Here is a 12665-nt window from a genome sequence, read left to right as displayed (position 1 = left end):
AGACGCCAACACTTTTTTCAAGTTCTAGTTATAGTATATGTGAGGAAATCTATTTATGCTTCACCGTCACAACACTGTAACAAACTAATTTCCCTAGAAAACAGGGCAACTGTCATAAGTTTTACAATTGTCTGGAAAACTTCAATTTTTTCCTCCCTGAACACATGAACCCTGATCTCATCTAAGCTTCGAACACCATGTATGAATTATCCAAGTGAAAGCTTCACTGCAACAAAGCGTTGAATTATTTTAACACTTTGTAAGCCAAAAAACACACTTTAGAAAAAACAGAGGAGTATCACCGAGGTGGAAGTTAAGCCTCTTTCTGAGATGCTGTAACTTGAGAAAGCCTAAAGGTTTTGGTTCTATGTAGTTGAGAGATGTGTTCGTACGCACCCTCCACACAGACGCAGTTAAAAAGACAGGCACAACATTGTTTATTGAAGAATGATAGTGGTCTTTTGTTAATAAACACATGCAACCTTTACAAAAGTCATAAAACCGTGTTTACACATACAAAGCTTTCTCTCTCTCTTCAGCACAGATGATAAAAATAGGCTTAATGTGTTCATAAAAACAGCACAAAACTTTCCAGGCCTTCAGAGGCGGAGTTAATCTCATCCAACCTGAAACCTTTCTCGGTTTTTTTTTTTTTTTTCCAAACGTACATTGGTCAAGTATAAGGCAGCAGCAGTCTGTACAAAGAGCAACCGAATCTACACGTTTCTCCCAGTGTCGCGCTCGCTTCGCACCGCTTAGAAAAATAAATAAATACAATCTGTGCTTTTGGTCCTGAACCGCTGTGAGAGTCCCAGAGGAGCAGAGGAGGGCTCAGACCATGTCGGTGTGTCCGAACATGTGCTGCTCGCGTCCCGGCGGGAACTGCTGCGTCCAGTCGATGACGGCCGGCTTGAAGAGGCCGCAGCAGCGCAGCTGGAAGAAGGACACCAGGTTCCTGACCACGCCCAGACTGCACAGAGAGATCAGAACAGAGCCGCAACATGAGCAGGTCCTGGGGCGACAGATACCGTAAACCAGCTACATAGCAGACTGAAGAGGATCGGAAATGACTTTCACAGAGATTGATGTTGCTTTTAGCAGAGCTCAGTTATAAACAGAGTGTCTCCACATGTGATCCAGGTGACGGTGGAGTAAATGTGTTGTTGATTAATGTGTGTAAGAATTATTTACTGCGACTGCAGCGTGCATGTGCAGAACTCAAGTGTTTCAGAAAAGCTGCGCTTTCCTGTTTCCAGAGACACACAGCAGTGCGTTTGGAAATATTTCATTCTGGGAACCGTTTTCAAACGCGTCTGATTTCAGATTTGGCTGCTTTTTCCACTTTGCATATAAATGGAGCCAAAAAGGAGGGAGAGGGTGACAAGATGTGGGAGCAGATCCTTTATATCCCCTAACATGCAATCTTCACACAGAATACTATAACAAAATTCTCAATATTTCAAAGATGCACAAACTGTAGAAACTAAAGCAGTGAAAGACCTGAACACTCAAATATACATTTTTCTGTTTTCAGATATTTCAACGGTGATTTAAGTAACTGGATTTTTTTTTTTTTTACTTGCATTTATTTTCAGAATATGAAACAAAAATGTCAGTTCTCTGTACAATAAAAAAATTGTAAGAACACTTCAGGGATTATGGATGAAATCATTAATTTACTTTTTCATGACATTCGATTTGGATAGACTGATAAGAAACCATTTTTTCTTTTAAATTGCAAAGGTAGACCGTCACAAACAGGAACATGAAACTCACTTGTACGGATTCTGTCTGAGAGACACATTTTGTCTGAGTTTCCTCTGGTGGAGAGTCAGATTCGTCCGCTCTGCTGTGGTCAGTCCCAGAAAAGCAATCTGTGGTCACAAACACACACAGGAGCAGGGATGTCACGGAGCGAATCGGGACACAGACGATCGGCAGCGGCAGGCTGCAGAAACCGGAGGCACTGGACTGACGGGTTTGGCTTCTCTCTACTTTTCCACACAAACTCTCAATCAAACATTAGGTTTCAATCACAAAACCCTCCACTGTCTCCATATCAATTATTTGCCTGGTGTAACAAGTTGGCCTGAAATTTTAAAAAGGGGCGTTTTGTCCTGGAAATAGGTCTGAAAAAGTCAATTTTCTGAAACTGAAGGTAAAATATTCAGCTTCTGCTGTTATACGGAGTTCTGCATCTCATGGACTCTCATGTACCACAAACGATTTCAAACACAAACGCTGATTACACGGTGTAAGGTTATCATTTTCACCCCTCCCTTAAACGTTCACCTGGTAGAGCTGCAGCAGCAGCACCAAACTGGACCAGCAGGTGTGATAGAAGGCCAGCAGGAAGACGCTGAGCACCCAGGGAGAGCAGCCGACCAGGGCGGAGACGACGCCCCACAGGCCCTGCTCCTCGTAGTGCAGCACGCAGTGAGACGACCAGTCTGGAAGAGCAGACGCAACGCAGGCGTCAGCATCCAGCACCGACCTGGCGCTGTGACTCACTCACTGTCTACTCACACACGAGGGAACCGTAAAACATCCAGGCGCCCATCAGCACGAGGGAGAACAGAAAGAGGACGAAGTGGTGATGGTTCCTCGCACCTGTGAGCAAATGGCATGGACAAAAACAAAAAAAAGGTTAGAAACCATTGTTTCAAACTATGTATCAAAAATACATTGACATCAATTCATAGGAGAAATCCAAAACCTAAATAAAACAAAGTCACAGGTTGTTTGTCAATGTTTTTTCAATTATTGCTACTTAATGCTTATTTAACCAGGAAAATCCTTAAAAAGGAAAAGAAAAAAGAAAAACAACACATCCTACAACTATCCCTGTCTCTGTCTTGTGGACCACATTACGGTATCTGAAGCCTTCTTCAGGTCTGGTTGTTTTCGTGTCGTACCGATGCAGTTGTTGGTCCAGATGGAGTGGTGGTCCTGCTTCGCCACGCAGGCGTCGCAGGTGAAGCAGTGATTCGTTCTCATTGGTTTCTTTATCTGTGAAACGATGACGCAACAGACAACACAGGACGTCAGCTTTCTGGTGTTCATGTCACGGCGCTGTAGAGAGCAACGGTTCGGCACGCAGATCCTCACCATACAGGAAGTGCAGAATATTCTGGGGTCCAGACAGCCCGCTTCAGCCAGGACCAACACATTCTGACAACACAAACACGTTTCAGACTGACAGGAAAAGTGACTAAAAACAAAGTAACTTTAAAACCCATCCTACCATTTTCTTCTCTTCTTCGGTGGCTTTGACGAAGCCCGGGTCGGTCCTGCAGGCGCGGAGGTAGTAGTAGAGCAGAGCAGTGGCATTAAGAGTGAACAATACCTGAACGGTGGCGCTCGGTCCATGTGGGGTTCAAAGTTAAGAAACAAACTATAGCTTCTGCATGGAAACCATCAAAAAGCTTGATTAAAAAAAAGAAAACTGTAGCTGAAAGAGTTATGAGTTCACTTCCTGTCAATGAAACACAGTTAACCTGCCACACTGTCTGCTTCCTTCAAAATATCCCATTGAATAAAAACGTTAAATAAACCCTGAATCAAAGGGAAAACAGTGTACAGGAATAATTTTTCTGTTGTTTCCAGCATTAAAAACTAGTACTGACAACAGTTATAACTTAGTTTTTTGGAAAAAAAGTGGAGTTCCCTCACTGACTGATAAGTCACTAAGGAAAACCATGAGGTTCCTTGTGTCTCTCGAGGTCTGAATGAGGTGTACATAGCTGTAACATTTTATTGCTGCTGAGCGGTCAGTCTAATTAGATCAATTAGAAAGAGGAAGATGCTCTATAATTTGCTGTAATGGTGCTTACAGAAACAATATATGGAATAAGAGAGGAAACAGGAAGAAAAAAGCTAAGATAAACTAGCAACATGCAGCCATGTCTATGAAAAGTAGGTTTATTCAATGCTGCCAACACATCATGTGATGAATGAGACATTACTCTTATCACAAAACAGGAGCTCAGATATCAAGGTACTGTTGGCTAAAGCTAAATCTAACCCCCATGCAAACAGAAAATTAGACTCGCTGTGGATCACTTGCGGGTGTGTTACGTCATGTCGCAAGTAAACTGCATCCAGTGGGAAAACAGCCGTTAATTACAACGGGAGATATGTCCTTGCAGCGACTGCTGCGTGACGCCACGGAGCCACAGTGGAAACGAAGCACATCTGGTGTCAAACGGGCTTAACAGTTGGCACATAATAAAGAAGTTGCACTGCTCTACAACTGTTTACATGTGCAACAAAGGTCTTCAGGAACTGTATCCGAGTTACTCATTTCAAAATAGGATTCTAGTCACTAATGTGTAACATTTAAGCAATGCGTTAGATCACTGCGTATTACTTCCCCCCAAGAAAGGATATCTGGTAGAAACCAGAGGCACCAGGTGACGAGCATCCAGAAGATTGAAGCCATCAGAGATGCTGCTGGGATGAGTGAATGAAAGGTCGGGTTCGGAAAATTCCTGATTGACACAAACATCACTCATGAAATCACTGAAAGAAAACGTGTTTTTATAGCAAGCAGATGGAGCACAGAAACAGTGAATTCAGAACGATTCAAGGAAACGTGTCCTCACCTTCCGACCAGATTCATCACACCCAAGACACAAGCCAACAGGATCCCTTTGAGCAGCCAGGACTCAGAGTTCATATCAACGACAGCACCGATACTTCCCAAGAAGGCAGTGCAGAGTAAAAACTGCACAAAGAGCTGGAACATGCACACACACAGAAGAACATGAGAAGAGGAGGCCGACGTGGCCTCAAACTCAGCTTCGAGCCTGCTTCTGGAAACGAGCTTCTACCCTGTATCTGTTGAGGATCCGAACGCAGCGCGAGTTGGAGCGGATCCTCTCCTGCTTGATGTGGCTGAGCATGTGGATGAGCAGCGGGCTGTGCACCTGGTGGGCCAAGTCGATGGGCGTGTGACCCTGAGGAACAGGCAGCAAGAGCACAACGGAGGCTTGGAACAGTCCTTACACAGATTCAAACTGTTTAAATCCATCGCATTCAAGGCAAAATGATCACAGGTCACCTTTGGTGGAATTATGTGGGTGACTGAAGGTAAAGGAGAACCTCTGAAATACATGTGTGTCTATCTATGCCCACAGACCAAACATAAAAGATGTTGTGGTTTAATGAAGCTCACATTAATATTTTCTGCGTCCACACTGGCGCCGGCCTCCAGCAGGATGTGTGCAGCGTCGACGTTTCCTGCCAGCACGGCGCAGTGCAGCGGCGTGTTCCTGTTCACTTTGTCCACGGCGCTCACTGAGGCGTTGTTCTTGATTAAGAAGTTGGTGGGGTCGGGCCTGGGGGCACAGAGGTACGGCAAATTCATTTTACTTTCATCACCAAGAAACATTGTAAATTAAAACCGTTTCATCTCTGTATCATATGTTAATGAATGTGACGTATTGCATTTTTAACCAATGCTTCTCATGTTTGTAAAGGTTAAATATCTGAAAGGAAAAGAGTTAAAAACTATATAAATGAGGAATAAAAAAACTGTGATTGTATTTTGTTTATTGTTGCTCTCCTCTCACCCAATAATCTTCTGGGCAGCCAACATCAGCGGCGTCTGTCCGTTGCAGTCGGGCCCGTCAACTTCCTGCAGGTAACAAATACGAGCATGAGGACAAAGAAAAATAAACATGTACAAAGGGAGACATACCTGAGAAGAAAAGGCCTGTTAGAGTAAATAAAGGTGTGCCAGGGTGTTGCTAAGAAGCCGACCTGTCCCTTTGCCATGAGGTACGCTGCTATGGCCATGTGCTGGAAGAGGATGGCCAGGTGGAGAGCTCGATAGCCTTCTCCGTCTGCGATGGAGGGGTCCGCGCCGTACCTCATTAGCTGGATCACCGTGGGCAGGTGACCCTGTCTGGGTGTTCATTTAAAAGAGACAGATGAGGCGTATAGTCGCAAATCACTAAAATTTTTCAAAAATAGGTGGGGGGGGGGGGGGGGGGGGGGGGGGGGGGGGGGGGGGGGGTGAGAGAGAACAAGCAGATAATCCAAAATAATGCATGTAGAAAATCAAATTTTCTCTAAAGTGTGGCTTGTTCAGGCCAAAATATATATTTTTTTTTTCATACAAAAGGTAAATAAATAAAAGTAGCAGCAGTAAACACGTTTGACAATCACAAACGGCTCATTTTTCTTCATTTTTCCTTTCACACACATTTAATATGAATGAGTGGTAAATCTGATCAGATTCTGTTTGAACGTCCCGTCACCTGATGGCCCAGTGAAGAGGAGTAGAGTTGAGGTCGCCCCCCAGCTGGTCAACGATCGCCCCTTTAGAAATGAAATACCTGAGAAACACAGCAGAGATTAGGAAATCAGGAGGTAAATGCAAAAACACAGTGTTTCATCATGTGAATGACTGCCACACTATATTGAAGCTGAATTTACTTTTGAAAGGGCCAGTTTGAACACAAACTCCGTTTTATTAATAGCAATACATAAATTACTCTGTAATTTCAGTTAAACCAATGAAAATACAAAAGATTAAGATAGGAATCAAATGTTGCAGTCCCGAGTTTACATCGAAGATGATGTCAAAACAGTTTTTATTAAGCAAGCTTAATTATTTTGCAGAATACTGTAATTTTGTTCCACTTGGAAGAACACAACCTGATTACTGCGATAACGACTCACAGCACCAAAACAAGCTACTCTTAACTATGCGTTAAAAAAAACACCCTCCTTGTCTCTCTCTGGGCCTTGAAGATCTTACTTGATGAGCTCTGAGCGGTTGTTGATCGCCGCCCAGTGCAACAGTGTGACGTTTTCTTTGTCCGGCTGCCTGACATCGTATCCGGCTTCCACCAGCTCTTTGCAGCGCTCGAGGATGCCGAACCTGAAAGAATCACAAGAGAAATATTATTTAGAAATCTACAATGTGGGTGCTATCGCAAATAGAGGTAATTGGCATAAATGGACTTGAACTTTGGGACAATCTCACTACACCGTTATCTGCCCTAACATAGCTTCTGTCTGGTACTTTTCTACAAAAAATATCACCAAGTTTTGTAAAGACTTGTTCAACTTGGCAGCTTGCCAACTTAAACTGTTCATAAGAAATCAGCTTCTTTTCAAACTTTCATCAATACCGAGCACTGTAACCGTTAATGGCTTTAAATGGAACATCTTCATGAGGTTTCCTGTCAGTAACAGCTGGCTACTCTCTTGATTTAAAGAGACATCTTGTGAATGAAGTGTGCAACATTTTTGTCCATTAGCAAATAAACTAAAGGGTTCATCCGGAAGAAGGAACGAGGAAAAGCGGATCAACTCAAAGGTCAATTAACGTTTGTGTGTTGTTGAAGTGAAAAAGCAGGTTTGTTTAGTGACAGTTTCACACTCTGCACACACACAGTGACACAGACAGATCGATATGAGTCACGTTGCAGATTTTTTTTTCTCTAAAATTTCCTCTCGTATGAGAAGCGTGGCCATCACTGAAACCGCAAACACGCTTCTCACTGAAGTTTACAAAAGGTGCTTGTAATGGTGTTACACAATACTTTCACTGAAAGAAAGTTGCTTTTCATTGTACAGCAAACAATTAAATATGCCACGGTGTATTCCTTGTGTCGCTACAACAGAAATACACACAGTCTAATGTCTGTATTTGCAAACAGAACAGATCATTCTTTTACATTTCTATTTTTGTCTGGCCTCGAGTTTTAAGTTATTTTCACTTCGGGAAATATTTATTTAAGCTTTCTTGACAGCAGCTTTCACATGAAAAGAAACTTTTTAAAACAAAATATTACCTTAAATTGTATGCTGGTATTTTTGTTCGTCTAACAGAGAAAAACAAAAGTTTAAACAGGAAAATGGGGAAAATGGGATGTATATATTTTTTCTCCGTCACCAGGATCATGAAGCTTCCACACAAAACTTGTGCATATACTAAAGCTACAAGAAGCATCATCTTGAATTTGTGTTTATGATTTTCAGTCAGGTATCAGATTATCAGGTATCAACGCAGTTCTCATAATCATCAGTGTAAAGGCTTTATTTCATATTCTGATGAAAGCTCAACAAGTATGTCGTACATTTTCAACTACATATAAATATTTATGACATAATCAGTTATTATAATATCATATACCATATATATACTCACAGTAATGCGCTCAGGCTAATGGTCTTCAAGACATTCTGATTTCCAGCACTTTCCTGTGTCAGAGGCTCGCTGTCTACTTATTAATAATTAAAATGCTAATTATTAGGACAGGACTCTGGCTGTCTGAAGCTGGAAGGAAAACATTCATGACCATGAATTTTAGAACTCTTCATCACATTTTAAGGTCTGAATTCTATGACATCTAGCAATAATTCTGAGTTGTTTTTTCCCTCTCTTTTAAATCAGAGGTCGGAGAGGGCGTGCAAAGTCTTCATTAGAGGCAATGTGAGGAGTTGGGGCTCCAGGGAGATAAGGCTGGGAATCAGTACGTGAAATGGGTTTTTAAGACTGGCAGACATTTTCTTTCACACCAAAGACTAACTACGCACAAAGACCAAGGGCAGCTGCTTAAATAATTAGCGTTTCTCCTTTGTTAATCTGTGTTATCAAAAACGTGACATGCAAATGAATATTAAACAAGCTAATGTTCCCTCACTCACTGTGTTGCCTTCACGATGTCCCAGCTGCTGCTGCTGCTCTCGTCCAGGTGCGAGCGCTTCTTCGGCTGCTGACTGATATCTGTCTGATCTGTACTTTTGCCAAACTGTCCGTAGAAAGCTGGCATGAATGGAGGTGCCATTGAGCCAAACGCTGCCGCTCGTGGGCCATGAGAGTGGCCTGAGGAACCGTGGTGGCAGGTGTGACCCTGTCACACAAAAAGGGAACAGAAACAACACAGCAGTGATGAAAATACTCAGATTCGACAAGGCTAAAGAGCTTCATCAAATTGTGCGTCGTTATGTGAAATGGTGAATGAGACAGGGCAAAATGTACATAACTTATGTAAAAACATCAAGAAACCAAATGAAATAAATCTAGAATCAGAAAGCCTTTTTGCACTTTGTCAATATAAATATGTCAGCTGCTTCAGTCCCAACTGATCTCCAATAAAAAAATACTTAATTTCCAAAATGTCAGAGGAAAAAAAAACTCTCATAGCCTCGAAAGCCTTATTGTAGCAAAACATACTGATAGAATTGATTACAGAAAGGATTTCTCAGCCTCTGAATGCTCCAGTGACCCATAATGAGGGTGTAATCAGGAAGTGAAAAAGACGTTATTTCACCATAAACTTGCCATGACCAAGTGCTCTTCACAAGGTCTCTGAGTGAGAAGGGTTATAAAGAAGATCTGGAATCAGCCTGTTTCAGAGAGATTTAATACATTCACCACCATGGACTGTCACATTAAACACTCTTCTCTTGCAAGAACGTATTGCAGAAAGCACAAAGCTCATCTAAAGGTCACTGCACAATATTTAGACAACCTGGAGGACACAGGGCAGAAGTCAAAAGCATAAAAATCCAGAATGGATTACTAAAGCCAACAAAGTCAACAGGCTGCTACTTTCCTAAAAGCACAGCTGGAGGGAACTGCAGACACACACGCTACGGAACAAAACAAACAAAAACGAAAACATTAAAAACACAGTCCCATCATCTGAAAGAAATAATTTTAAGTGGATTTATTTATTGGAAATCATGCTGTGTGATGGCAATATTCAGCATGTTGCATGTTTACCTAATAGCCTATTCTGCCTGACATGTTAGGATGAGAAAAAAACACACATCATCCCCAAAAACATAAAACAAACGGCGAAGTTTGGAGGTGTTTCTCATCATATGTACTGGAAAATTTATTACAATTCAAGGAAGAGTGAATGGAACAATGTACAGAGTCATTCCTTATAAATCTGCTGCCATATTAGGATGATGAAGATGAAACATCATGGGAGGAAAATAATCCCAAACATACAGCCCAAGAAATTCTCAACTTCCAGACTTCAATTAAAAAAGTATGGAAAGAACTAAAGATCATTGAAGACAATTTGTGGGCCAAAATCACATCTGAGCAACGCATACCAGGAGTTACTTCATACAGGAGGCATCTGGAAGCTGTTATTATTTAAAAAAAAAAAAGTTTTGTACCAAGGATTTAATAGATTTCGTGAACTGCTCTCATATTATAGGTCATAATTTATGAACATCTGTGTAATTCATGAACATGTATGGGTTGACTTCTCTGCGCATGTTGACTTCTAGTTAAAATATCAAGCCAATAACATAATTTTGATACAATACAATATCCGTAATCCTAATAGATAATCAGTTTTCCTCACTCTCAATCCAGACTGCTGTGATAAACAATCTTCCCCACAATCAATCCCAAAAACTACACACACACACACACACACACACACACACACACACACACACACACACACACACACACACACACAAAACTTCCTGCCAAAACCAATGAAGTAACAATTACATAATAGCTGGCTGAAATTAAGATATATTTGGGTTTATTCCGCTGATTCTGCTGCTTGGGTTTGGTGCTCAAGCAAACCACACTTTTACCACGCCTGTTTTTTTTTAAAGCTGGATGCTTTTCATTAAGTGTGTGAATGGCAACAGCTGCCAGTCAGGACAGATAAATAAATCAACTACACATGGTAAAAGTTAAACAATTGCTATAATAACTAATAAGGTGGATTTTTCTGGACATATGGGGCTGTAAGAGATATTGTCCTGAGATAAGAGGTGATATGTTAATTAATAATTAAACTGCGGCTGTTGTCAGTGCACCAGCGACCGCAGAAATGAAAGACTTCCCGGATTGTGAACGCTGTTTTTTTCTGCACGAAGGTGATGATGAGTCAAAGCATGAGCGTTCAGGTTGGACCGCGGTGAGCTAGCTAGCTGATGTGGAGTCTGGTCTCATGTTGAAGAAGCCAGGTAACGTAAATGACGCTCGGTAACGTTCATATGGAGCCTGGCCATGCAAAATATGGCACGGTGACGTGTATACGAAGCCAGGTGAGCTGTAGCTCATGTGAAGCCAGGTAACGCATATGAAGCCCCGGTAACGTGAAGCAGCCTCCCTCCGCCCACTGAAGCTAACAGATAACCGTCAGTTGTCTCGACGTGGATCACTCAGCAGGTTATTCCGCCCCACGGGCTAATTTACAGCCATTTATTTAGCAACCTGCTCGGACAGAAGCGGGAGGATTGGGAGAAAAAAAAAACAACAACAACAAGACCTCACTATTGGACCGATACACCCGCGTCACAGACGTCTGAAATACAAAAAGCGACTTACATGTCCGTCTTCTGTCCAGTCCATCTTGTTGTGAAGGAACGAAGTTTCTGACGCTGTTGAACTACCGCATAACTTCCGGTGGTTTTCTTCAAAATAAATGTCAGACAAGTCCGAGAAAATAGGAAATAGTCCCGTAAAACATAAAATACTGCTATAAACATACAAATATTTAAACATAGGTTGCAAAAAGCATACATAAGGATACATTTAAAATGTTGGAGTCAAAGATTTTAACTCTCGTCTCAGTTTTCAATCGTTAAATTTATTACATTTTTATGAATTGATTAATTAATTGAACCCTAGGTCTAATACTAATTCAGAATAACTGAACATTATGAACATACTCATTTTACAGTAGGAATAAAAGTGGCAGATAAAGAAAAAAATACCTCAAACTTCAATCAGCAGATTTTATATGCAGAATGTATTTTACTCCGAAGAGCAGAAGTTCCCACCGGAAGTGGTGTTTCTGCTCACATTCTTCCTCCTTCCTGTGGTTTCATTGAGCTTTTGTTTTCGCTTTTCCTGAAGGCCTGTCTGCCTCCACCTGCATTTTTCAACGAGGAAGATAAATGTTTTAAAGCTTTTCTGTCGGAAAAACAGCAGGAAAACCACAGCAGAGCCATTTTCTAATAAAGCAAACACAAAAGCTTCTGTGCACTTACCGGAGAGTTGATGGATTTTTGTGATGAATTTCCTCAAATACAGATTCTCATTACAGATTTTTGTAAACAACTTTCATTGTCATCAAATGGAGCCAGGAAAACTGTCTTTGGGGTGATGGAGCTATCTACTGATTGCGCTGCTCAAATAATCGTGCCAACTTCCACAAACCAAATTGTGCAAGATCTATAGATTGCGTGGCACAATGAATGGATTTTAGTCTTTGCAAATGACAGATCCATTATTTGTGCAGTGCAATTGGTAGATAGTGCAAATTGCCCACAAAGGCATTACGCCTTAATTTACTGTATTCATCTTGATAGTCTTTATAGGATCATAAGGTTGGATCAGACTCGTTGTCCGGTTATGGCCCATGTTTGTGATTGTTTCAAGGCTATTGGGGCTAACATCTTACTGAAACGTCAAGACAGCATTGTGTGTCAGGGCTATGACCTTGAATAAAAAACTAAAAGTACTGACCAAGTATGCCCATAATATAAATTATTTTCAAACCTTTTGACCAGCACCTTTGAAGCCAAATAATAAATTCCTTCTTTATATCGAAATTTGTTCACAAAGCCAAGTATGAGTGCATATTTTTACAGGCAGTATTTCACTGTTCCTTTTGAGGAATATATTTTCAGCATGCTGACAATGCATGTATAAGGCCACA

At 41.4% G+C, this 12665-nt stretch overlaps 1 protein-coding gene across 1 annotated transcript; it reads right to left on the bottom strand.

Moving 5' to 3' along the window:
• Nucleotides 1-419: 419 nt before the first annotated feature.
• On the bottom strand, nucleotides 420-11373 carry zdhhc13 (zDHHC palmitoyltransferase 13). The gene is made up of 17 exons (XM_030098006.1): nucleotides 11330-11373; nucleotides 8665-8870; nucleotides 6767-6889; nucleotides 6264-6341; nucleotides 5764-5908; nucleotides 5574-5638; nucleotides 5177-5339; nucleotides 4833-4958; nucleotides 4605-4738; nucleotides 4390-4490; nucleotides 3245-3369; nucleotides 3109-3171; nucleotides 2916-3009; nucleotides 2527-2610; nucleotides 2293-2450; nucleotides 1777-1874; nucleotides 420-970 (listed from the first exon to the last, which is right to left on the bottom strand). The coding sequence occupies exons 1-17, from the start codon at nucleotides 11351-11353 to the stop codon at nucleotides 832-834; spliced, it is 1926 nt and encodes a 641-aa protein (XP_029953866.1). The 5' UTR covers nucleotides 11354-11373; the 3' UTR covers nucleotides 420-831.
• Between the last annotated feature and the right edge of the window lie 1292 nt (nucleotides 11374-12665).

The sequence above is a fragment of the Salarias fasciatus genome, chromosome 1 (assembly GCF_902148845.1).
Source record: "Salarias fasciatus chromosome 1, fSalaFa1.1, whole genome shotgun sequence".
Classification (NCBI taxonomy): domain Eukaryota; kingdom Metazoa; phylum Chordata; class Actinopteri; order Blenniiformes; family Blenniidae; genus Salarias; species Salarias fasciatus.
The sequence above is the reverse complement of the archived record's forward strand: the minus strand, read 5'-3'. Positions and strand labels throughout refer to the sequence as shown.